The following is a 24,640-nucleotide window of genomic DNA, read 5'->3' as shown; positions in this document are numbered from 1 at the left end:
AAAAAGTACTAGTTACACAGAATTTACAGCATCTGAGCATCTGCAGGAGGTGGACGGAAATAGCATTGCATGGGGGATGAATTAACTGCCATTAAAATAAAGTTGGAGTACTGTGTCCAGTTTTGGGCTCTGTGATATAGGAAGGCTGTTGAGGCAATAGAGAGGGTACAATACAAATTAACTAGGCCTGGTATGAGGAGACACAAATTATGAAGAAAGACTAGAAAAAATAGGGCTGTTTTTGTTAGGACAGAGGAAACTAAAGGGTGATTTGATAGAGCTGTTTAAAATTATGAAGGGATGGGACATAAAGACAGACTGTTTCCAGCGACTGAGAGGTCTAGAATGAGGGGATATGGATACAGGTATGATAAAATGAATGAGATTTAGGACAGAGAGCAAGAGAAACTTTTTTACACAGAGGGTTGTGAGGCTGTGGAGTTAGTTTTTGAAGCAGAGACCTGGTCAGCAGTGGAAAATAAGTTAGATAGGTGAATGAAGGAAAAGGGTACAAATGGATATGGGAACAGATGCAGATGCAACCACTGGAGTAAGGGGAAGAATAGAGAGGTAAAAAAAATCTGTCTGATTTATTACTTTTTTCTTCTCGCTTTTCTCATTTTTCCCCCGTTCCTGAAGATGTGCTCACTGCCACCCATCTGGTACCTCACCCAAGTGGCTGCCTTTTCAAGGAGATGACAAAGGGGGCTGGGAGCCCTGATGCCAGGTCTCCATCCCCTTTACGTTACCCCAGGATTTCCCCCGGAGGGTGGGGGCCGAATGTTTGTGCCTGGAGGAGGGATGGGCCTCCTGGTTCATTTTCTTCCAGGTCCACCGATAGAGGACCCAAAACTTTTAATCAAACAGCAAGATCAGGGAGGCCTAAAAAGGTAAGTGAAAGCTTTTTTTTTTAAGCTTCCCCAGAGATCTTTGGGCCTGGAGGCCTTTTGGCTGAAGTTTTTGGAGAACAGCCAGAAGATCTTAATGCCACTCACGTCTGCAGAAATGACTGCATTTTTGGCCCATTTCTAGGAGCAAGGCCCTGCCAGATGGCAGGTCTGCATCGGACGCGTGTTACTGATCTGAACTGGCCAATTCAGGTAGGCTCAAGTCATTGCAAGCGAGCGTACTTTGGATTACTCCACCTGCCTGGTGCCCAGGTTGATGGAGAACAGGAAAATCATCCCCACCCTCTTCAGGAGAAGAGCAGCTTTGGAAGCAGAAAGAAATTATATATTTCGAACATCAGACACAATTGGCAATATGTTGATATTGTTGAGCTGATTTCAAAACTGTCTATAAACAAAAGCCTTTTGTCAGGCTGACCCACCCCTTTAAAACAAAATAAATTATTTACTTCAACAGTTTTCTGTGGAGTTTGTTTAATCTTTCCATGAAATTAATGTATTAAATTCAAAACAAACTGTATGAGGCAATGCTGATACAGCATTAATTCCGAATATGCACAAACATTTTCCCTAAGCTTTCAACTCAGACCTTTCAAAAGGACATCTGTCAACATTCAGAAACAAGGGGCCCGATACTAGGAGGGAGGCGGGTTGGCAGCAGGGTGTCGACTGGGCATGTGGGTAAAGCGCCCAGTGAAATCGGGGTGCTCCACACGCGATCGCAGCCTAATTAAAGGTACTTACACATGCTTCCGGATTTCCCGTTGCAGAACTGCACAGCAGGCGCACTGCGCACCCGCATCATAGGCTGTCAAGCAGGAGGAGCCCTGTTTAAAGGGGCAGTCCTCCAATGCTCCTCCTGCAACAAAGAACCAAAATTATAGAATGGAGCAGGCCAGAGGCAAGGCTGCTCCAAGATTTTCTGACTCCTCACTCCAGGTGCTGCTCGATGGGGCAAGGAGGAGGAGGGAAACATTTTTCCCATCAGATGGGAGGAAGTGGCCTGCCTCTGCCACCAAGAAGGCCTGGCTCGAGGTGGCAGAGGAGGTCAGCAGCAGCAGCAATGTCGGCCGAACCTGGGTCCAGTGCAGGAAATGCTTTAATGACCTAACCAGGTCAGCCAAAGTGTGTATACATACACATTCTCCCACACTCCGTCTTCCACATCACCTCCACAGATCTCCTTCTGCACTGCCACCACAACGCTCTCGCATCACTCCTCACATCCACTCAACCAACTTCCTCACCTTGCCTGCACTTCCTCACCGCCCCAGTTCCCATTCAAACACTACCACGCAACCCAATCCTCATACAATCTCATGGCGATGTCTCACACACACCGTCCCATGCATCTCCCTCACGGTCACCCCAACCACACCAATGCATGCAGCGGGTCAATATACAACCATCACTCAATCACGCGTCTCTGTGTTTTGTCTTGATAGGAGAAGAGATGCCAGAATGCCCGGGAGAGGGCAAGGACTGGAGGGGGCCCGCCACACCAGGTGGTCCTAATGGACGCGGAGCAGCAGGCAATAGAAATAAGCCGCATGCTGGAGTGCCTGTCCGCGGCAGACGCCAAGACTGGGAGCGCACAAGCGGCTGGTGGCAGAAATCTAACACTCAGCACTCATGATAGTGAATGATCTTAACATCGCTTGGCATCTGCAGCACCTCACCATCTGTCCACATGCTTAATATTGTTTTCTGTTCTCTTGCAGGGCCAGCTGCGACTGCAGTGACTGCGGAGGGCGATTCCTCAGAGGACCTGCTGGCCTCTGAGGGGGCATCATCACATCTGAGCCAGCCATCCACCAGCGCAGATACACACACCTCGATGGGTCCCCTCCTCACTTAGTTGGGCTTTCACATGGTGAGTCACCACGCACATGTGAGCACGAGCAGACCCTGGTAGCAGGGGCAGCCATGGAGAGTCCGCATCGGTGGGAGCACTTTTCTTCTCCAGGCTCTGCTCAGCTGGACCCAGATGCTGAACCCTGGGGGCCAGCCATGCAAAGGAGAGTCATCGAGGGCCAGCAGCACATTGCCGAGGTACTGGAACAGTTGCCACGTGCACTCTCCACAATCGCGCAGAGGATGGTGGAGTCCAACTCCTGCACGAGTGGAATACTGTCACAGGGACGTGAAGGCATCTACGCGGGTAGGTGTGGGAATGTCTGCGAAGGAGGGAAGGCTAGCCTCCATTGAGCTTCAAGCATGGTTCAACAATGAGTCCATTCAGGCCCTGACAACAGCCGTTCGGATTCAGGGTGAGCAACATTCTGCCGCCTTAAACAGGCTGACAGATACGTTACAAGGCTTCACACAAGTCCTCCAAACTGACGTCCAGCAAGGTGGAAGGAGTGATGTGGGCCTGGCCCAGGAGAGGGATGATGGCGAAAGGGGACATGGAAGTGGGGACGCCACTCAAAGCGCTCCCACGTGTCACCCGTTGCCCTCCTCTCAACCAGTACCCGCAATGCTGCCTCCTCTCCAGGTGGCCGAGTCTGCCCCTGCACAGGTGCAGGTGGAGCAGTCTTTGGAGGGGCCCTCATGGGCACCGAAACCCAGAGGGCGTCCGCGCAAAGCATCTCATCGGTCAGGGCATGGACAAGAGCAACCTGCCTCTACCTCTGCTGAAGCCACAGGGGTAGCACCACATAGGTGTTTCCGTAAACGTAAGGCTAAGGTTTTGTGAGCACAAAGTGTATGACAGAATGTCATGTTTTTCATTTAGTTTTGTTTGTTTTGCCAACCACATTAAAATTTGTTATCACCACTACTGCCACATCTTTGCAAATCTTGTCTGGTTTGTGCAATAATTCCCTTTCCTGAGTATCACCATGAAGACCCACACCTGATGCCGCCCATTGGGTCACTGCAGAGTGAGTGTAGGTGTATTTGCAGGGCTGTTTTGTGCAGACAACTGAGAGACACCGACGATGTCCCCGGTGGCACCCTGGAAGGATCTGGAGGAGAAGTTGTTGAGGGCAGTGGTGAGTTTGACAGCGACAGATAAGAAGATGGTGCTCGGGCCAGCCGGGAGCAGCTTGGCATGAAGGAAGCTGCAGATGTTCACGACTACATGTCGAGTGACTCTGAGCCTCCATGTGCACTGCTCCTCAGAGAAGTCCAGGACCCTGTGGCGAGGGTAGTGCCCTCTGCGACGTATCTCTCTCTACAGTTGCCCTCCCTCCTGCTGTGCAGGTGGATGTGTCACAGCACTGTGTTGTGGAGCTCCACGTGTCAGAGATGGACGGCGTGGCCGGCAAGGCTGGTGATGCTGTTCATCCTCTGAGGAGGTTATGACTGCAGCTATGGCGGCCCCCATCCGGAAGATGTATGTTTGAGGGGGTCTGCAATGTAGGTAAATGTGTCTGCGCACCAGGGTTGAGGTTCCAAGTTGATGATTTTTTGTGTTAGGAGGAGGGTGGTGGAGGCCAAACTTTGTCCAAAGTGACAGAGTGGCATCCTGCAATGAGTGAGGGTCTCCCCCCCCTTACCTGTCAAATGGACCTTTGCAGCTCCCACAGGCTGGTGGCTGCAACACGTCTGTTTTAACTGGAAGTGTTTCCTCCAGTCCTGGACACACGCTCAATTGATATGATAATCTCGCCCCTCCTAAAATAGCCTCCCAATCAGGTTTGCAAATGACCTGAACTGTATAATTAATTGGTTTAAGTAGGATCCCGCCAGCTTTAATTGCTGGTGGGAGTCCCGCATGCGGGGGCTGCGCACGCATCTAAGCGCGTCATTGGGGAACCTGGAAGTGGGCGGGTTGGAGCCGGGCTCCGGACCCGCCCTGGGAATCCCGATTTTTAGCAGCCCCCCCCGCCACGAACGCACCTGCTCGGCCATCCGAAAATTGACCCCAAGACCTGGACAGGCTGGTCTGAGGATGGGGAGGACAGTCTCTGCAGTTTTAAATGGAAATGATCAGGCACTGGATCCAGTCTTTGACAGCAATTTACTGTTTATTTGGTGCATCTCAGTGTACATTAGTTAATTCTAACAGCTTTATTTAAATGAGATTTCATTCTGTTTCCAGTTAATGATTAGATCTTTAAGTCCAGAGCAGATTTTTTTGAGGTGACAACTCTGAGCACTATTAGAATAAGGATGACTGACCTATTCTTGTTGTGTATTTAACATTAGCTGTATTAATAGATAAACTGCTATCAGTTGAAGTCAGTCTCATTTGTGGCATGGACCGCCTTTCAATATTTAGATGCCTGCTGTATATATTCTATCATAATGATAGGCATATTGTCTATTTGCTGCTTCAGTGCCAAGATGGCTATGTTGTTAACAGCTCTTTTTATTTGCTTGTTAGGTGTACTGCCTCAGCATATTGCCAACTAAGGGCAGGACTCTAATCTACAATTAAGATAACAGATATCCTGGGAACTGACTCAAGTTGGCCAGGGTTCCCTGATTGTTTTCCAGTTACAATTATCTCTACTGCAGGAGAATGTGTATGCGTACTGGATGAGGACAAGATCAGGCTTACTTTTTGATGCAACCCTCCCCGTCCCTGCAGCCCCCCCCCCACCGACCCCCCTCTCAAACTGGTCTCACAAATCTTATGTCGTACTGACAAATGGCAGGACAGGCTGTCTCATTCATCCAGTGCTGGCAGTTAACCAAAGATGATCAGGTTTAGGGGAAAGTTGAATATCATCACTGTAGCTCCAGATTTAAAATCAGTTTAACATATACAGTTACACCACCAAGCTATCATGGGTGGAAAACATACATACAACAATGGAATATTGTCCAATGAATCTTAAATACCAGTCTAAATAAACCAAAAATCGTACCCATCTTCAAGCTGGTGACATATCTTAATTTCATAACTGTGAACTGAACCTCTCAGATTTTATTAGGGAATGGGATGAGCTATTTGGTATTAAATCAGATTTCCATATACTAGCTGTGGAAATGTCAAAACTAGTTAAGATCTGTTAGGCTCTGTAACCCAATGCCTAATGGAAACTTTGACTGAGATAACTGTACTAATTTAACCCATAAATACAGCTGTCAGAGAGAAATGGCCTTTGTCAAGTCTGATGAAGTAAAGGACATTTTTTCTCACAAATGCTTTTCCAGTTCTAGGCAATGTTACCTTTACAATGATTTTCATCCCATGGGTACACACAGTTCTGGACTCCATTACAGACCAAAGAATTGTTGATGCACATGTTGCTGTGGCAAAAGAATGTGTTGTCCTGGCAGGGAGCTGTGAGACAAAGGTTAGTGTCACCATAAATTATAGCACAGCAATTGTATTTCAAAATCTTATACAAGATGTGGTGCATTTCTGTGTATGGCCAATCAACCATGAGCAACAAAACACAGTAAATGGGCACTTTGAAAAGGTCATGTCTTTGTTAGTTCAGCTGTGTCAGTTAGGTAAATTGGTCACGGCTTCATTATTCACAGTAAAAGCATGAACGGAATCTCCCACACAAAATTAATGAATTTATGTAATCTTGTTGGATTTATTGATTGTTAACTTGCATGAATTCATAGCATCATTCAATCTTTAGTTTTGGAAAATAAGTGTAGACAAGATGTACTGCTATAATTAATAGCATTCTGAAATAAAGGAATGGATCAGAAAATAACAAAAAAAAAGATTATAATGAGATACTTTTGGTACTTTCTGTGATGTGTAACATTTCGTACATTGTGATCAAATATTTCATGATGATTCTTTAGGGATTTATGTGGATCGACTGCTTGAATTTTAAACTCTTAAAGGACAAGTCACAGGATGTGTCACACTAACAATATCTGGAGCTGTTGTTTACTCTGCAGATGGTGGGTTGAATGAGCTAAAAATGTACATACAAGTGGTATCTTCATGCAAGTGGCATCTGCTATGAATAATTTGTGACTGAAGTCTCTAAAGGTCTGTTTTAAAAAACACAAGATGTGAACATTATTTAAAGAGTTTTTGGGTAAGGTGTGCTTTTCATTTTTAATGAAAGTCCACATTGGAACATGCATTTTTTCTATGCCTAATCCAGGAGTGAATTCAGGGAAGTGAGTAAAAAAGAGGCTATCATATCAATCAATTAATAGTCACATAAGCGTAGATTGCATCAACTGAATCAGATTAGGAAGATTTGCAGAATTCTCATTGATTTTCACTGAATAGGGAATTTTAGCTTGTTGTCTTCAATTACCAGCAGTAATCCATTTCCTAGTGGATACCAAGTCATAGTATCAACACTTTACTGAAAACAGTACTAATTCAACTATCTTCATTCCAAAAGGGCCACAAAAGTAGAAAATATGATTGGAAAAAATGTATTTATGCAGTACAGATGCTCTTGTGCAGCTGCTGTTAAAATCAAGTGTTTGTTTAAAATTTAGATGGGAGTCATGTGTTGCAACCCAGAAACATCACAATTTACCTAAAAGTACTTCCTGCTGTCATTGAGTATACAGTGGAATGGCATTCTGTTTTCTAGTATTGTCCTGACTCTCTTTCCGACAGAAAATCGAAATGCTTTTCTATCAATAATTCTTTCAAATATTTTCAAAAAAGGAAAATAAAATTCTGATATAATCATTTGTCAGCTTTCAAAACATTTCCTTTTTGCTCTATATGTCTGCAAAAAGTTCTTGTAAATTTCTAAAGACAAATTTTAGAAACAAAGAAGTGTACAGGACCAAAATAAATAGCATTCCTGGAATTTTTAAAAAAAGTTTTATCTTTTATTGGCAATTTTCCTTGGTAACATAAGTTATCCCCATTAATCGGTCTGCTTGGACATATGCCTCTGCTGCTGAGAGGATGGGCAGCCACACAGCTCCCAAACTTCTCCCAATCTCCCCAGTGGTTGGCCCTCAAGAATTGTTATCATATTGTACAATTTTCTTTTCCCCTTCTCCATGGCAGGAGATGCCACAGCCTCTGTCTGCTACCTTCTGGCTTGGCCTAGCTGAGATTGGGAACTGAGCCAATTGGGGAAATCTAACTTGTGCCCTCTTCCATTCCACTGCTCCGTTAATCCTCCAATGTTTGGCATTACTGTGCTTTCAAATAAAATGATTTTTAAAAAACCCTACAAATTAGGCTGTATGATTTCATCCTACATGATTGTATCAAGTACCTTGCTCAACTTTTATAACGGAGGTGTTAACCCATTTTTTCTAAACAGGTTGACATCTCAACTGAAGTAGCAGAAACATTAAGTGTTCATATGAAATACCGCACAGCATTATTTCCAAGCCTATATTTTTGATTATGGTATTAAAATCCAGCTGCAATGTTACAACAGTGTTTCATTTTTAAAAAAATGCTATCCTCTGAAGCAATCTATTACACAATAAAATAAGCTAGTAACAAATGTTATTAGAGCATAATGTTTATAAGCCATGGTTACTTACGATCCACAAATGAAGTAAATAGCATTTGGAATCTGCTGAGCCTGCTTCCCTCATCAGCCCACATACGAACCACTCCAACTCCAGTTTGTAGCATTACATCATTGGCTACTGTGCTACAAAATTTTGCCTTTAGGTTTTCAATAGCACTGCTCCCATCATACACAGCAACAAAATTCCTCTTGCATTCATTAGAGTGATCCATTTGATAGTCAAGAAAGCGTAAATAAATCTATTAAACAGAAATACATTGAGGTTCAGTGACAGTGTTGTATACATATGGTTGCATTTGTTTATTCTTTACAGCCCATACAAGATTACTGCTGTATGCCTTCACATTTAAGAAAGAGAGGGTCAAGAAAGAGCATCCTTTGTGTTTAAAATTGGATCTCAAAAAGAGAGGCTGATTTTATTTACTTGACTGTTAACATTTATTAATCCTTTTGATTTTGACTTGGTTTCTAGTTTTTTTCTCTTTTTTAGAAGGTGAAGTTCATGCTCATCATCTTGAGCATATTAAGGCTGGGGATGGATTACTTTTTCCACTCAGTGCTAGAATCAAGAGACTGTACACCTGATAGGCAATAAAGCTTCCTCTACTCTGCCCGATCTTTGGAGAACAATCCCGCATGCTCCAACTCAATTTCCCACAACAAACATCCTTATTCCCCTTAGATGGCCCATTATGCTGCATTTTTAGGACTGTCGCACTGAAACATTTATCAAGTTAATCCAAAATTACAGTATAGAATCCGCACTGAGGTCCTGACCTTGATTACAACAATAATAAGTCCACCTTAAGGCAGTAGACTTTCATGGATCTTTCTTTATACTGATTACAGTATAACTACAGTACATATCTTCGCACTACTTTTTTCCCCACAGACATTGCCACTATAGTACTGTCTGGACAATATGCTTCAGTATACTGATCTGGGTTAGATGGAACTCCTGCCGAGGTGTGGCAACAATAGTATTTCATTTTTATAAGGTTGGTAAAGGAAAGTTAATTCAACATAGTTTGTTTTATGTAGTTTCCCAATGTTAAGCTAGGTGAGTTACATTAATATCATGGGTGTATTGTGTATTTTGATGCATTGAAGCCAGATTGTGAACATGCAGGTCTATGATCAACCTCCGCCTTGATGTTAGTATGTGTGGCTAGTAAATCCTTGCCAGTTCATGTGTGCATATTTTTGACACAGAGTTACAGAATAATCGAGCTAAGAGTGATATATACCAATTAATTATAAATTGTGGACAGTGCAATCATACCTTGCATTGACACTACACAAAAATATTTCACTATGGTCCTTTATAGACAAAGGAAGTTTGAACGCAAATCTTAAAGGTGAAAAGATGGTGCTTTGTCCTACTGAAGCACATTATACAGCTACCAGCTTTTAATAGAACATTTGTTATAAGATTACTGGAGCATTGTTCTCAAATTTCATGCATTATATGTAACACACACTGTATAGGCCTGGATCCCAAGGATCATGTTATAACAAGGCTCAATTATTGTGGTAAGCAGCTGGTATATTTGCCAGTGAAGCAATGCCAATGAAGAAAACAAAATCCAATGAAGCAGTACTGAAAACGCATTTACATTCTGAACCTAATTCTGTACATTACAAAGTACAATAATGTTGCATCTTAATTACTTTTTTTCCAGTATTAATTGGGGAACGTTACATAAAGTACCACTCTCTTTGAATCTTACCTATAGCTAATCTGCATAAGCAAAATTCCATTAATCAGTGTTAACTTGTTGGTATTGTTAATTGTTCACTACTATGGTTGAATGAGATAGCTCGCACTCTTGGGATCACAGTAGCACTGAGTAGCGAATTGAATTAAAATGTCTTTATCTATCATATATTCCTTGCATGTGTGGCATATGTTGTTTATGATACTTCAAAACATAGCACATCTTTCAAGGTCAATGACAATTGAAATTGCTTATGAAAGTTACCGTAATGTACAAGATATACATCTGTTTGTTCAAAATATAAATGTTGTTATGGATTGTATTATACTGCAGGATATGACGGATATATTTGAAGGGCATTTTGAAAGGTTATTTGGCAAACAAGACATGAAAAGAAAATAAATTGAACAAAATTTTTAACCGCTTATGTAGAAAGTGGTTAAATGTCAAATGACAGTTTGCTTGCAAATTTCAATCTTGCTGCCTTCAGGTTCAATTCATATTAATCAGAATTCCATGAAAACAAATGACTTTCGGCAGAGAAAGAAATATTGACATATTTATGCCCATTGCACATAGATATCACAGGTGTTTGGTTGCTAATGGCAATAAGCCAGATGGAAATTTTTCTCTCTGAAATCATTATTCTTAATGCTATTTATATCTCACCAAACTTAATATCATTTTTCTGCAATAGGTTTTAGACTGTAATATACTGTTACTGTTATCAGTATTCATAAAACTAATTCAGCGGGTTTATTCTAACATTAAACAGCTTACTACATCCCAAAGATTTCACAGTTGGTGAGACTGCTTTATGATCAAAATTGTAAAATTTTAGCTATATTTGCATCTGTGAAATTAAATAATTTACTTGCACTGTTTCACTAAATACGTATGTTCAACTGAAAAGTGCATAATACTTTTGATATTGTATTTTAACAAAAAATAAGCTCAAAGTAATGAAAAATTGAGCTTAATGGTTCTGCTGGATTGTCCAACAATGTACTTTCTTTCAACTTATTTGACGTTAGATGCGGTGAATTGTATTTTTGGACAATATATACAAAGCAAATGTCAACTAAATAACAATGTTCACAATAGCTAAACTTTTTTTTAAGTCATTTTTAATGTGGCACATAACATTTCATTATTAATAGATTCCATTGTGTATTCGATCCTACATTTGTTCACTATTAATGTTGCACTTCCTTTCACTTATTTTAACGATCTAAAATGTGACAAACCGACAGCTGGTAACTATGAGTAACATAATTAGGCATTGAGAGATGGTGGTAATACTTACAGATAGAAGGAACACATTGTACTAGAAAGGTGAAAAACCTCATAATTTGACTTATTATTTGAAATGCTGAACAGAACAGGGAAGTATATATCAGGCTATTTTCTCTGTTCAAATTTCAGTAACAAAACATGCCAAAAAGGAAAAGGAAATGCTAGCAGGACAACACAGAAACATTGCAGTGAACTTAAATATCTCAGATTTTTTTTAAAGCACCTCAGAACCAACAGTATTCCAGACTTCTGCAACATTGACGTACCAGAGGGACCAAACACCAATGCCCACTACGTGAATCAGATCGCTGTATGCAACTATGGCAGTGCTCAGTCACAAAAGTCCCAGACATCAAGTCGGGTCCTCATTTTTTATTAACTTAGCATCAGTTGCTACATAAAAAAAATCACTTGGCTCCCAATATACCTGACCAGCAAAGCATTCACAGAACTCAACTACATATTCATTCTGATGGTGCCCAGCAACACACATGCATAGATCACTAGAATGCTGCAGTGACGCCACACAACTATGTTATTACATTGTGAGACTATTGAAAAAAGTCATCCATTCTTTTGATTGTTGTTTATGGGCTTTTAAAAATTATCAAATAGCAAGTTAAATTGCAACAAACATTTCCTTAAAAATGTAGTTTTGCCATCAGTACATTCCTTCAAAAAAATCTTAACTGCTACAGAAAATTGTAATTATTCTTCTACTTTTGCCTTTTTTTATTTTTAGCAAAAGTACTAGCCATTGGAAGTTTTAAGATTTTCTTTTGCAGGGATTGTGGGCACTGTTTGAAATTATTACCAAGAAAGATCGATGAGAGTAAATTAAAAGTTTACTTGCTATTGATTTTGAATCCTTTGAGATTTGAGGGCACAGACTAATGTGGAGAAATCAGCAACAATTTCAGTGCAATCCGTGCCTCCACAAACCAATGTGATGACTAATAAATGGCCTCTGGGACGCCACTTCCTGAACAGTGCTTGATGCCTATGCTCTCTTCATTTCTAAACTGCACTGCTCTGGAAATGCAAAGTGTTTTGGTTTGCACATGACACTACAAATAGAGTGCAAGCGTTCTATCATACCAGGCTTTGGGTAGGAACCTCACTTAAAGTTTCTCTCTGTGCATTGTCTTCTGTAAAGTACAAACATAACATACTTTAGCTTTTGGCGGGGCTCTTATTGTCCAAATGCAGTCGATTGCTTCTCCAGGTTTTATTTTCTCCTCTTGTTCCACTTGACTAGAGTGAATAATCCCATCAGGCCCTGATAGTTCAAACTGGCAGTCTGGAGATATAAAATACTAATATTTTACTGGAAAAAAATGAGAAAATATTAACATTTTATAAAAAAAAACTAGTGTTAAAAATTCGTCTTGAACTGTTAACGGTAATCATACCTGGAATGGGGTTCAAGATTCCACCAAGGTAGATAAAATCAGGATCTGTAAAGGTAGGAAAAGTTTGATTATATTGTCAATTTAAATGACATGTTAAATCATGTAACATTTGATAAATTAAGTCTAAAATACTTGTCTTTATTTTGGAGGAGCCTGACACAAAGGAAAATGGTCATAGCTATTGGAAGCCAATCATCACATCCCTAGGACATTGATACAGGAGTTCATCAGGGAAGCAGCCTACAGGAGTACTTGGGCAACATCCAGGTTGGGCTGACTAGTGGCATATAACATTCATGCCACATAAGTGCCAAGTAATGGCCAACTCCAACAATAGGAAGTCAGCTTCAACAGCCCCACAACCGCTGAGTCCTCCACCATCAACATTTAGGGAGTTACCTTTGACCAGAAGATTAACTGGACCAGCCATATCAACTGTATCTATAATAGCAGGATAGAGGCTGGGTAGACTTTGTAGAGTGAATCGCCTCATGATACCTCAAAGACTGTCCTCCATCTATAAGGCTCAAGTCAGGAATGTGATGCAATACTTACCACTTACTTCGATCGGTGTGCCCATAACAACATGCAAGAAGCTTGACACCATCCAGGACAGAGCAGTTCACTTCATCAGTGCCAATACCCTGGACTCAATATCCACCTGTCCATACGGTGCACTACGGCTGCAGTACGTACTACCTACTAGTTGCATTGCACCAACTCACGAAAGTTACTACAACAGCACCTCCTTCCCCATTGATCTCTATTACCAAGGACTACAGTACCAAAGTAAGGGGAACACCATCATCTCCTGGTTCCCCTCCAAGTCACACAGCAATTTGACATGAACATATATCACTGTTCCTTCACCATTGCTGGGTCAATAAACTGAAATTCCTTAACTAAAACAATTTTTTAAAAATTCGTTCATGGGATGTGGGTGTCGCTGGCAAGCATCATGACCACAAGAACTTAAGCAGTTCAAGGAGAAGGTTTTCTACCACCTTTATCGGAGCACATTTATGGATGAGCAATAAATGCAGTCCACTATATCCTGAGAACAAGTTTTTTTTAAAAACTGTGTCAAGGCTAAAGCTTTTAATTCACTCAAATCAAACACTGGACACATTGGACAGAACTTTCAACTTTGGTGAGGGTGTAAAATGGGCGGTAGCAGAGCGGCCAACCGTTATACACCCCACATAAATTACCTCTCATGGAAAGGAAAATCAGATGGGGTGAATAATGGGTGGCCGATCTGCTACCTCCCGCTTTACACCCTCGCCAAAGTTGATAGTACATAAGAACATAAGAACATAAGAAATTGGAGCAGGAGTAGGCCAATCGGCCCCTCGAGCCTGCTCCGCCATTCAATAAGATCATGGCTGATCTGATCCCAACCACAAATCTAAAGAACACAAGAAGTCGGAGCAGGACCCGGCCACATAGCCCCTGGGCCCTCTCCGCCACCCACAGGGCATTGACCGATCCGAACTCAGCTTCATGTCCAATTTCCTGCCCGCTCCCCATAACCCCTAATTCCCTTTACTTCTAGGAAACTGTCTATTTCTGTTTTAAATTTATCTAATGATGTAGCTTCCACAGCTTCCTGGGGCAGCAAATTCCACAGACCGACCACCCTCTGAGTGAAGAAGTTTCTCCTCATCTCAGTTTTGAAAGAGCAGCCCCTTATTCTAAGATTATGCCCCCTAGTTCTAGTTTCACCCATCTTTGGGAACATCCTTACTGCATCCACCCGATCAAGACCCTTCACAATCTTATATGTTTCAATAAGATCGCCTCTCATTCTTCTGAACTCCAATGAGTAGAGTCCCAATCTACTCAACCTCTCCTCATATGTCCGCCCCCTCATCCCCGGGATTAACCGAGTGAACCTTCTTTGTACTGCCTCGAGAGCAAGTATGTCTTTTCTTAAGTATGGAGACCAAAACTGTATGCAGTATTCCAGGTGCGGTCTCACCAATACCTTATATAACTGCAGCAATACCTCCTTGTTTTTATATTCTATCCCCCTAGCAATAAAAGCCAACATTCCGTTGGCTTTCTTGATCACCTGCTGCACCTGCATACCAACTTTTTGATTTTCTTGCACTAGGACCCCCAGATCCCTTTGTACTGCAGTACTTTCCAGTCTCTCGCCATTAAGAAAATAACTTGCTCTCTGATTTTTCCTGCCAAAGTGCATAACCTCACATTTTCCAATATTATATTGCATCTGCCAAATCTCCGCCCACTCACCCAGCCTGTCTATATCCCCTTGCAGGTTTTTTATGTCCTCCTCACTCTCTACTTTCCCTCCCATCTTTGTATCATCTGCAAATTTTGATATGTTGCACTCGGTCCCCTCCTCCAAATCGTTAATATAGATTGTAAAGAGTTGGGGACCCAGCACCGACCCCTGTGGAACACCACTGGTTACTGGTTGCCAGTCCGAAAATGAACCATTTATCCCAACTCTCTGCTTCCTGTTCGATAACCAATCCTCCACCCATGCCAGAATATTACCCCCAATCCCGTGATTTTTTATCTTAAGTAATAATCTTTTATGTGGCACCTTGTCGAATGCCTTCTGGAAGTCTAAATACACTATGTCCACTGGTTCCCCTTTATCCACCCTATACGTTATATCCTCGAAGAACTCAAGCAAATTTGTCAGACATGACTTCCCCTTCATAAAGCCATGCTGACTTTGTCCTATTAAATTATGCTTATCTAAATGTTCCGTTACTGTCTCCTTAATAATAGACTCCAAAATTTTACCCACCACAGATGTTAAGCTAACTGGCCTATAATTTCCAGCCTTCTGCCTACTACCCTTTTTAAATAACGGTGTTACATTAGCAGTTTTCCAATCTGCCGGGACCTCTCCTGAGTCCAGGGAATTTTGGAAAACTATCACCAAAGCATCCACAATCCCTACTGCCACTTCCCTCAAGACCCTAGGATGGAAGCCATCAGGTCCAGGGGATTTATCCGCCTTGAGTCCCATTATTTTACTGAGTACCATCTCCTGAGTGATTTTAATCGTATTTAGCTCCTCCCCCCCGAGAGTCCCCTGTTTGTCCAGTGTTGGGATATTCTTAGTGTCCTCTACTGTAAAGACTGAAACAAAATATTTGTTCAGCATTTTTGCCATCTCCATGTTTCCCACCATTAATTTCCCGGTCTCATCCTCTAAGGGACCTATGTTTGCCTTAGCCACCCTTTTTCTTTTTATATAACTATAGAAACTCTTGCTATCTGTTTTTATATTTTTTGCTAATTTCTTTTCATAATCTAACTTCCCTTTCTTAATCAATCCTTTAGTTACTTTTTGCTGTCTTTTGAAGAATTCCCAATCTTCTATCCTCCCACTAAGTTTGGCTACCTTATATGTCCTTGTTTTTAGTCGGATACTATCCTTGATTTCTTTACTTAGCCACGGGTGGCTGTCATTCCTTTTACACCCTTTTTTCCTCAGTGGAATATATTTATTTTGAAAGTTGTAAAATAACTCCCTAAATGAACACTACTGCTCATGTACCGTCTTACCCTTTAATCTATTTTCCCAGTCCACTTTAATCAATTCCGCTCTCATACCATCATAGTCTCCTTTATTCAAGCTCAGTACGCTTGTTTGAGAATCAACCTTCTCACCCTCTAATTGGATATGGAATTCAACCATGTTGTGGTCGCTCGTTCCAAGGGGATCCTTAACTAGGACATTATTAATTAATCCTGACTCATTACACAGGACCAGGTCCAAGGTTGCCTGCCCCCTTGTAGGATCAGTTACATACTGCTCAAGAAATCCATCCCTGATGCACTCAATGAACTCGTCCTCAAGGCTGCTCTGCCCAATTTGATTTGTCCAGTTAATATGATAATTAAAATCCCCCATAATTATGGCTGTTCCCTTATTACATGCCCCGACTATCTCCTGATTAATACTTCTTCCAGCAGAGTTGCAACTATTAGGAGGCCTATATACTACGCCCACTAATGTTTTTTTTCCCTTATTATTCCTTATCTCCACTCAAACTGTTTCATTATCTTGATGCTTTGTCCCAATATCATTTCTCTGTATTACAGTGATTCCTTCCTTTATTAACATAGCCATAGTACTGCCCATTTAAAATCTTTAAGTTCCTTCAAATAGTGGTAAGTTAATTACCTGGTACAAAAGAGTATTTTGCTCGAAATCCAAAACCTTCTAATTCCTCATCTGAAGAAAACTTTATCCATAAGAACCTTCCAGAAGATTTAATGAGTGCTGGATTTTTTAGACCACAGTAACGGTTTATCACGCGGGAGAATCCAAATGGTCCATCTCTGACTTCCAAGTGGTCAAATCGACAGTCCCACGAGGGTTCAATGTTATAGGGTTCATCAAAAGTGAGTTCAATTCGCTGGCGCGGGGCCGCTGCAAATAGAGCAAAATGTTAACAAGTGTAGTTCTTAGAGGACATGGCTTACCTCGGTTCAAGGTATATCCAGTTATCAAAGGAAGAAACATTCTAATCATTTCCGAGAACATTTCAAGCAGGAGGACTAAAGATGTACAATGTTGTAACAAGATTCCAGTTTAGCCATTTTAACAAATTATATACTGTCATTGTTCAAGCAAATGCTCCAGATAATTGCTACTAATAAATATAGACAGATCTTTGTAGAGTACTGATACTGGGCTCCAACTAGTGTCATAGAGTTTAGTGGAAATGAGGAGATTACATTACCTTCCAGTATGTAGATACATTCTCTATTGGGAGGGTAAGCATTCGGGTAATTAGGTGAAGCAAAATATCCGCCATTGTCATTCCGAACCCAAACTCCACATTGTTTTCCTGACTTGTGATGTGATATGATGTTCTGTCCCTCTGTAAAATGAAGTAAATTCACTTTACTGTGATTTAAATTATAATCTCAGGGGCACAGTTGGTATCTGGCTGGTAAGTGGCTGGTATATGCCCAGAACATGTCTGGTTCCAAGTGGCTACAATTGTATAATGCACTGAATAGAGATCATTATGTTTTGGAATCATTATGTACCCCCTTGCTGCTAAAGCAGGTCATCTATATACTTTGCTCAAGAACAATCAGTCAGTTTAACAATCAATGTTTGGAGTGCGCATGTGTAAGAATAGGCAGAAAGAAACAGACACAGATCAGTAAGGAATCTACTGAGTGTGAGCTGTGAATAAGAGATAGCCACTAAATTTTATGATATGGGCGTGGTTTAGACCTGAATGGTTAGAAGCTGATTTTAGATAAACTCAAATGGAAGTATGCTATTTGCACCCAATTTTTTGAGGTGTGCTTATTGGCATAACTCCATGTGTAAAGGGAGAACACTAGCTGTGGGAGAAGAAAACTGTGTGTAAGTGACATTTAAGGGAAGGGGACAATTAAAAGGGAGAGTCACAACAGCGTGAAAAAATTACTGAAAGCCTTTAGGAAGGCTCCTCAACCAATCTGCCAAGGCTGAAGGGGGAAGAGACTAAGAAATGGCAGGCAAAAGTAATGGGAAAGGAAAGCCAAGGTGCTGGTATGAGTAGGCAGGCAAGGAACACAAAAGCCCTCTAAGCTACTCAACAGCACTTTCCCCCCTAGTCAGCATTGCATTATGCCTGTAAGGAGATGGAGCCAAGTTTCAGGCTGCAACTTACCATTATCGTCACTGGATTTGCCATCTCTATGTGCATGGACGGCATAGCTCTGCAGCTGGTTCTCTGTTGACCTGGACCCTGTGAAGATAAGTCACCATGGTCATTGCCAGGTAGATATGCCAGGGTTTTCAGATATGATTGGTAGCATCTTGATGGGTACGGCCAATCAGGTTATGTTGGCTGTTGATCATCTTTCCTGCAGTGCCACTGAAAGGAAAATATACTGTGATTGGAGTGCTTCTGGGGAAGCATCCAGTATTGTGGTTAGTCAGGCATTCACATATCTTAGTGGTGCCAATCCAATCTGCTTTCACAACTTCCTTTTTAGAATAGGAGCCTCTGCAGGCATTAGTCACCTGCCAAAGTAAGATATGGTCACTTCTGTCTGCAGATACAGGTGTGTAGATACTGACAGTTGGGCATTGAACTCCTTTAGTGCAGCCTGGCCTTCCTGGCTTTTCTCTGTTGATCCTCTTTTTATTGTAAGCACTCTAGATAGGGGCTTCTCACTGGAAAGCCATTGATGCCAGTACTGGGGCTAGGAGCAAAAAAATTAGAACAATTATCACAAAGGCTCATGAGAACCTAAATACCAACAGTTAAGAAATGGCTAAATATATTGGTGGTAACATTACTGTATCTTTCCTTGTACTTGTCTTCACATAACAACCTTGAACACCCATTTCACATTACAAATCAATGTCCTACACACCTGATCATTGTGAAATGGCGTGCATGATCTCCAAGCCCCCAGATTAATATTTGAATGAAGCTGTCTCCCATTTGAGACAGAAAATGGGGCATGCCAAGAAAAGGGCAGAAGTCAGTTGTAACAGAACTCTGCACAGTTATCTGATCAGATGTTCTCAATTTACTCCTGTAAATTGGATGGAACCAATCAGAAAATCCATATTCTCATTACAAAATATCAGGGGTGTTTAAAACTGCTGTTCAAAGATTAACACTCACCACTTCACTGCCTCAACAATGGCAACTCTTAAAGTGAAATCCAGCACATATTTGGAAGACGTTTATACAAAGATAGGTGAATTATGAACTACTAGAAGTGTTAGAGAAAGGAGAAGACATAAAGGTTGCCGAGTATCTTACTGTATATCACATGTTTCCATGGGATATGGTGGGTGATGAAAGTACAGAATGTTTTAGAGAATTCAAGAATCTTTGCCAATCAAAAAAGAATACAACATTTATGAGCTATGTTTTGAATTCAAGAAATCGAGAGTGGGGAACTGATTGATCACTGTGCAACGGTGTTGAAGGACCTTGCAGAACTTTTAATTTTGGTGAATCGAAGAAGTTACTGATTTGTGGTACAATTATGTTTGGAGTCAGAACAGAGAGACTGATGAAAGAACCAATGCTCAACCTTCAGAACGCTGTAGATATGTTAAGAACAGTGAAACAGCTCAACATTGATCAAATTGTCCATATAGTTGGGTAAATGGAGAGTGTCAAATATAAACTACCTGGTACAAAATCCAGCAAACAAAAGCCCAAGTTGACTAGAGGTGAATCAACTAACCACCTATTTTGGAAATGACACATGCTAATGATAACGTTCAAGGGCCGTAATGGGCAGTAAATAGTTGGCAATGTGTCCACCATTTTCCAATATATGTATCCAGCAGGTGCAGCTCCCCACCAATAGTGCACGTTTTGAAAAATATCCTTTCAATGTCCAGCACTCACACAGATGTGTAACAAGTGTAGTTTTAAAAAAATGTATCATTGTTGCCAAGTTTAAGACAAAGAGGCAGGAAAAGAAACAACTGCACATTGTATAAATACAGAAATACATAATTGAAGCAGTGGAGAATCTGAAAAAAATCTAATTTAAATGTGACGATGAGGGCCAATGGCAATGCAGAAGTTAAGTTTCAGCTAAGTTGTGCAAATACATGTAACCTACTCCCTAACAAAAAGTGTGTGTTTGTTATGAGATATCCAGATGATCTTTATCTCCAAAGGAGTAGAGCTAAGCTAAAGCTGTATAATGGATATGCAATGGGTCCAATAAGCAAATATAAAGTGAACAATACTAGAAAAAGAATTATACCCAATCTTGAACTCCATATTGTAGATAAAGTTGTCAGTGCAGAAACACGTCAGAAATGAAACTTTCTGAAGTTGCTGGCAGCTGTTACACCATGTCATTATTTAAATACTGTTAACAAAAACCACTGACCTAAGAAGTTATGAACGCATGCAATGAGTTGTCTTCAAGATACATACTACACTGAAATAGACAAATGTGTGAAATTGGTATTGAAATTCTCCATGCAAATTTCCTATTGGGTTGAAGAAGCCTACGAAGAAAACAATTGATTGACTCAATAGAGGTGCTCACTCCTATCAGTAAACCCACTGATTGGGTATCAAGTATGGTGACAGTTGTTAATGCCAAAAGAAAACCTGAGGATTTGCATTAATTCTACGTATTTAACTGGATCAATTAAGAGGCCTTACTACCTACTGTCAGCAGTTGAATAGATTGCCACAAAATTCACAAAGCCAAATTTTCTCTGAATTAGGTACTAAAGATGGATTCTGGCAAGTTAAGTTGGACAAAGAATTAAGTCAATTGATGATTTTCAACATTCCATTTGGAAAGTTTCAGTGGCCATGCATGACTTTTTCTGTTGTATCAGCCCAGCGGAGTACTAAAAGTGTATGCATGAAAATCTTGGGGTCTTGTAGAAGTAGAATTAATTGCAGATGTCATTTTGGTTTATGCAAAAGGAACTTATCTTAAAAATACCACAGCAAATTATGACAACAACCACTGTAACCTTCTTGGAAGACAACAGGAGAGAAGTTTGCAGTTAAACAAGAATATACTTAAGTTGCAGTTTAGATAGATACCATATATATTTCTATTTTAACTATTTATGATTGAAACCAGATCCAAAAGAAATTTAAAGCTATCCTGCAGATTCATCCGCCAAATGATGTCTGTTCACTTAAGTACCTTAGCATGGTGATTTATCTTCAACCTTTCTGCCACATTTGTTGATTGTATCTGAACCACTTAGATTTGTAAAAGATCAAGGCATGGAATGGCAGTGATTAGAGACCCATGACAAATCTGTAAGTGAAGTCAAATCATTTGGTTCCTAGGTAATATGATGTGAAGAAGTGGGCACATTACAGTGTAATACAAAAGCAGTAGATCTTTGTGTTGCTTTGATGTAAAAAGCCAGTGGAATATGTCTCAAAAGCAGTCACGCCAGCAGAAGGCAACAAGCTACAAATTGAGAAAGCGATGCTTGCTATAGTGTATAGGATGAGTGATTTGAACAGTGTATGAAACAGAGGTGAGACTCACCATAAGCCTTTGGAGAGCACTATTATCTGCATAAAATGACTGCAAATAATGCTATACCCTCTGAAAGTGAAATACAACCAAGTAATGGATATGTACATTGCTACTATGTTTAACAGACTAACTTGCCTCGACAGAGAAAGCCAAAGAAAGAGACTGATTATGCAGTACTCCTGAGCAAAGCTGAAGATGAGTTCATTCAGAAGGTCAAAAACATCAACATGGTACAGTATCTTGGTATGCCATAACAGCATCTAATTAAAATCCATTTAAAAACTCAGAGATCAAGTCCTAAAATAGTCAAAGCATACCATTCTGACTAAATGTCCAAACTACAAAAAATATATTCTTCCTGAGATTAGGAGTGCTACCATTTCCAATATGAGTTCTCTGTTCAAGATGAGATCACATTCAAAGGAAATAAAGTCTTCAACCCTAGATACGCAAAAGCAGAGATGATGCAGAAATTTCATTCCAGCCATTTGGGATTGCAGGATATTTGTGCTAAGCTACAGAAGTTATATACTGACTCACCATGAATGCCGAACTCAACCTCTACATCTCTTCATGTGGTACTTGTAATAATTCTCAAATGAAAAACCAAGGAACCTTTAGTGTCACATAATGATCCCTGATAGACCATGGTTGAAACTGGAATAAAAATTCTGTCTTGAGAAGCTTGTCCCTTTGTGGAAACATATGCAGCAGAATCAGTAGTATCAACAGACAATTGATAAGTCAGGTAGATAAGTCACCCGGTCCAGATGGGATGTATCCAAGGTTGCTGAGGGGAGTAAGGTTGGAAATTGCGGAGGTACTGGCCCGAATCTTCCAAACATCCGTAGATACGGAGGGTGGTGCCAGAGGACTGGAGAATTGCAAATGTTACAACCTTATTCAAAAAAAGGTGTAAGCATAAACCCAGCAACTATAGGCCAGTCAGTTTAAGCTCAGTGGTGGGGAAACTTTTAGAAACGACAATCCGGGACAGAATTAACAGTCACTTGGACGAGTATGGATTGATAAGGGAAAGGCAGCACAGATTTGTTAAAGGCAAATCGTGTTTAACTAACCTGATAGAGTTTTTTGATGAGGTAGCAGAGAGGGTAGATGAGGGCAATGCAGCTGATGTGGTGTATATGGACCTTCAAAAGGCATTTGATAAAGTGCGCATGGTAGGCTTATCAACAAGATTGCAGCCCATGGAATAAAGGGGGCAGCAGCAACATGGATACAGAATTGGCTAAGTGACAGGAAACAGAGAGAAGTGATGAACGGTTGTTTTTCGGATTGGAGGGAGGTGTACAGTGGTGTTCCCCAGGGGTCGGTGCTGGGACCACTGCTTTTCTTGATATATATTAATGACTTGGACTTAGGTGTACAGAGCACAGTTTCCAAATTTGCAGATGACACAAAACTTGGAAGGGTAGTAAACTTGGAGGATAGTGATAGACTTCAAGAGGATATAGACAGGCTGGTAGCATGGGCGGACACGTGGCAGATGAAATTTAACACAGAAAAATGTGAAGTGATACATTTTGGTAGGAAGAACGAGGAGAGGCAATATACACTAGAGGGCACAACTCTAAAAGGGGTACAGGAACAGAGAGATCTGGGGGCATATGTGCACAAATCGTTGAAGGTGGCAGGGCAAGTTGAGAAAATGGTTAAAAAGGCATACGGGATCATAGGCTTTATAGAGGCACAGAGTACAAAAGCATGGAAGTCATGATGAACCTTTATAAAACGCTGGTTCGGCCACAACTGGAGTATTGTGGCTATTTCTGGGCACTGCACTTTAGGAAAGATGTGAAGGCCTTAGAGAGGGTGCAGAAGAGATTTACTAGAATGATTCCAGGGATGAGGGGCTTTAGTTACGTGGATAGACTGGAGAAGCTGGGGTTGTTCTCCTTGGAACAGAGACGGTTGCGAGGAGATTTGATAGAGGTATTCAAAATCATGAATGGTCTAGACAGAGTAGATAGAGAGAAACTGCTCCCATTGGCGAAAGGGTCAAGAACCAGAGGACATAGTTTTTAGGTGGTTGGCAAAAGAACCAAAGGTGACACTGAGAATCCCTACGTGGTCAGTTTTCGGTAAAATATTAAAATGCCTACGTGGCAAAGAAGCAGAATGCAAAATGGTTAGAAAGGGTTAATTAGTTAGTAACTGAGATTGGTACAGGTGGCCTGGCCTCCTGCTGGGCCATATGTTTGCGTAGTCAGCAGGTTTGCATGGTCTTAGCAATGTAGAGTCTTTGATGTGATTCAAGGACTGGTCTGAATGTCTCCATGTTTATGGCAGATCAATATAGGTAATGAGCTTAGCCAAAGTTGAAAGACATTCCAGGTTGGGAGATAAGGAACAGAAGGAACAGGGAAGAACATTCCAAGTTGGAAGGTGAGGAAGTATCCCCTTTGATGTCTAACAGCAACATGGTCAGCACATGATTATCTATGATTGGCCGGAAATAATGTAACCTCGCATGGCAACCTGTGCCCGGCTTATGATTGGTGTTGACCCTCATTAAGTATGTTCCAACCCTATTGATTTGTATAAAAACGTGTGGATTTCTGTATGTTTTTGTTCTTGCTCTGCCAGCATAGAGGGACTCTATCAGGAGTCCAAATCAATGCTGCAGACTAAGAACCCTGCTATTAAAGTTGTGATGAACTTTAAAATGTATTCGACTTCAGTTTTTACTGAACCAGACTGAGGGGAAAGAATCCGGATCGTCAACACGAGGAAAAACTTTTTTACACAGCGAGTGGTTAGGATCTGGAATGCAGTGCCTGAGGGGGTGGTGGAGGCAGATTCAGTCATGGCCTTCAAAAGGGAACTGGATAAGTACTTGAAAGGAAAAGAATTGCAGGGCTACGGGGATAAGGCGGGGGAGTGGAACTGGC

The 24,640-nt window shown here is 41.2% G+C and overlaps 1 protein-coding gene across 1 annotated transcript in view; it reads right to left on the bottom strand.

Moving 5' to 3' along the window:
* LOC137333423 (neuropilin and tolloid-like protein 2) overlaps positions 1-24,640 on the bottom strand; it is a 36,496-nt gene that overhangs the window by 5,429 nt on the left and 6,427 nt on the right. The window contains exons 2-8 of the mRNA XM_067997574.1: positions 18,392-18,469; positions 17,462-17,602; positions 16,900-17,148; positions 12,726-12,770; positions 12,486-12,613; positions 8,310-8,538; positions 6,034-6,147 (exon numbers count right to left, since the gene is read on the bottom strand). Of these exons, the coding sequence (XP_067853675.1) occupies positions 6,034-6,147; positions 8,310-8,538; positions 12,486-12,613; positions 12,726-12,770; positions 16,900-17,148; positions 17,462-17,602; positions 18,392-18,469 (984 nt within the window). The remainder of the gene's footprint in view (positions 1-6,033; positions 6,148-8,309; positions 8,539-12,485; positions 12,614-12,725; positions 12,771-16,899; positions 17,149-17,461; positions 17,603-18,391; positions 18,470-24,640) is intronic.

The sequence above is a fragment of the Heptranchias perlo genome, chromosome 16, assembly GCF_035084215.1.
Source record: "Heptranchias perlo isolate sHepPer1 chromosome 16, sHepPer1.hap1, whole genome shotgun sequence".
Classification (NCBI taxonomy): domain Eukaryota; kingdom Metazoa; phylum Chordata; class Chondrichthyes; order Hexanchiformes; family Hexanchidae; genus Heptranchias; species Heptranchias perlo.
Note: the sequence above shows the minus strand (reverse complement) of the source record. Positions and strands in the feature narration are given on the sequence as shown.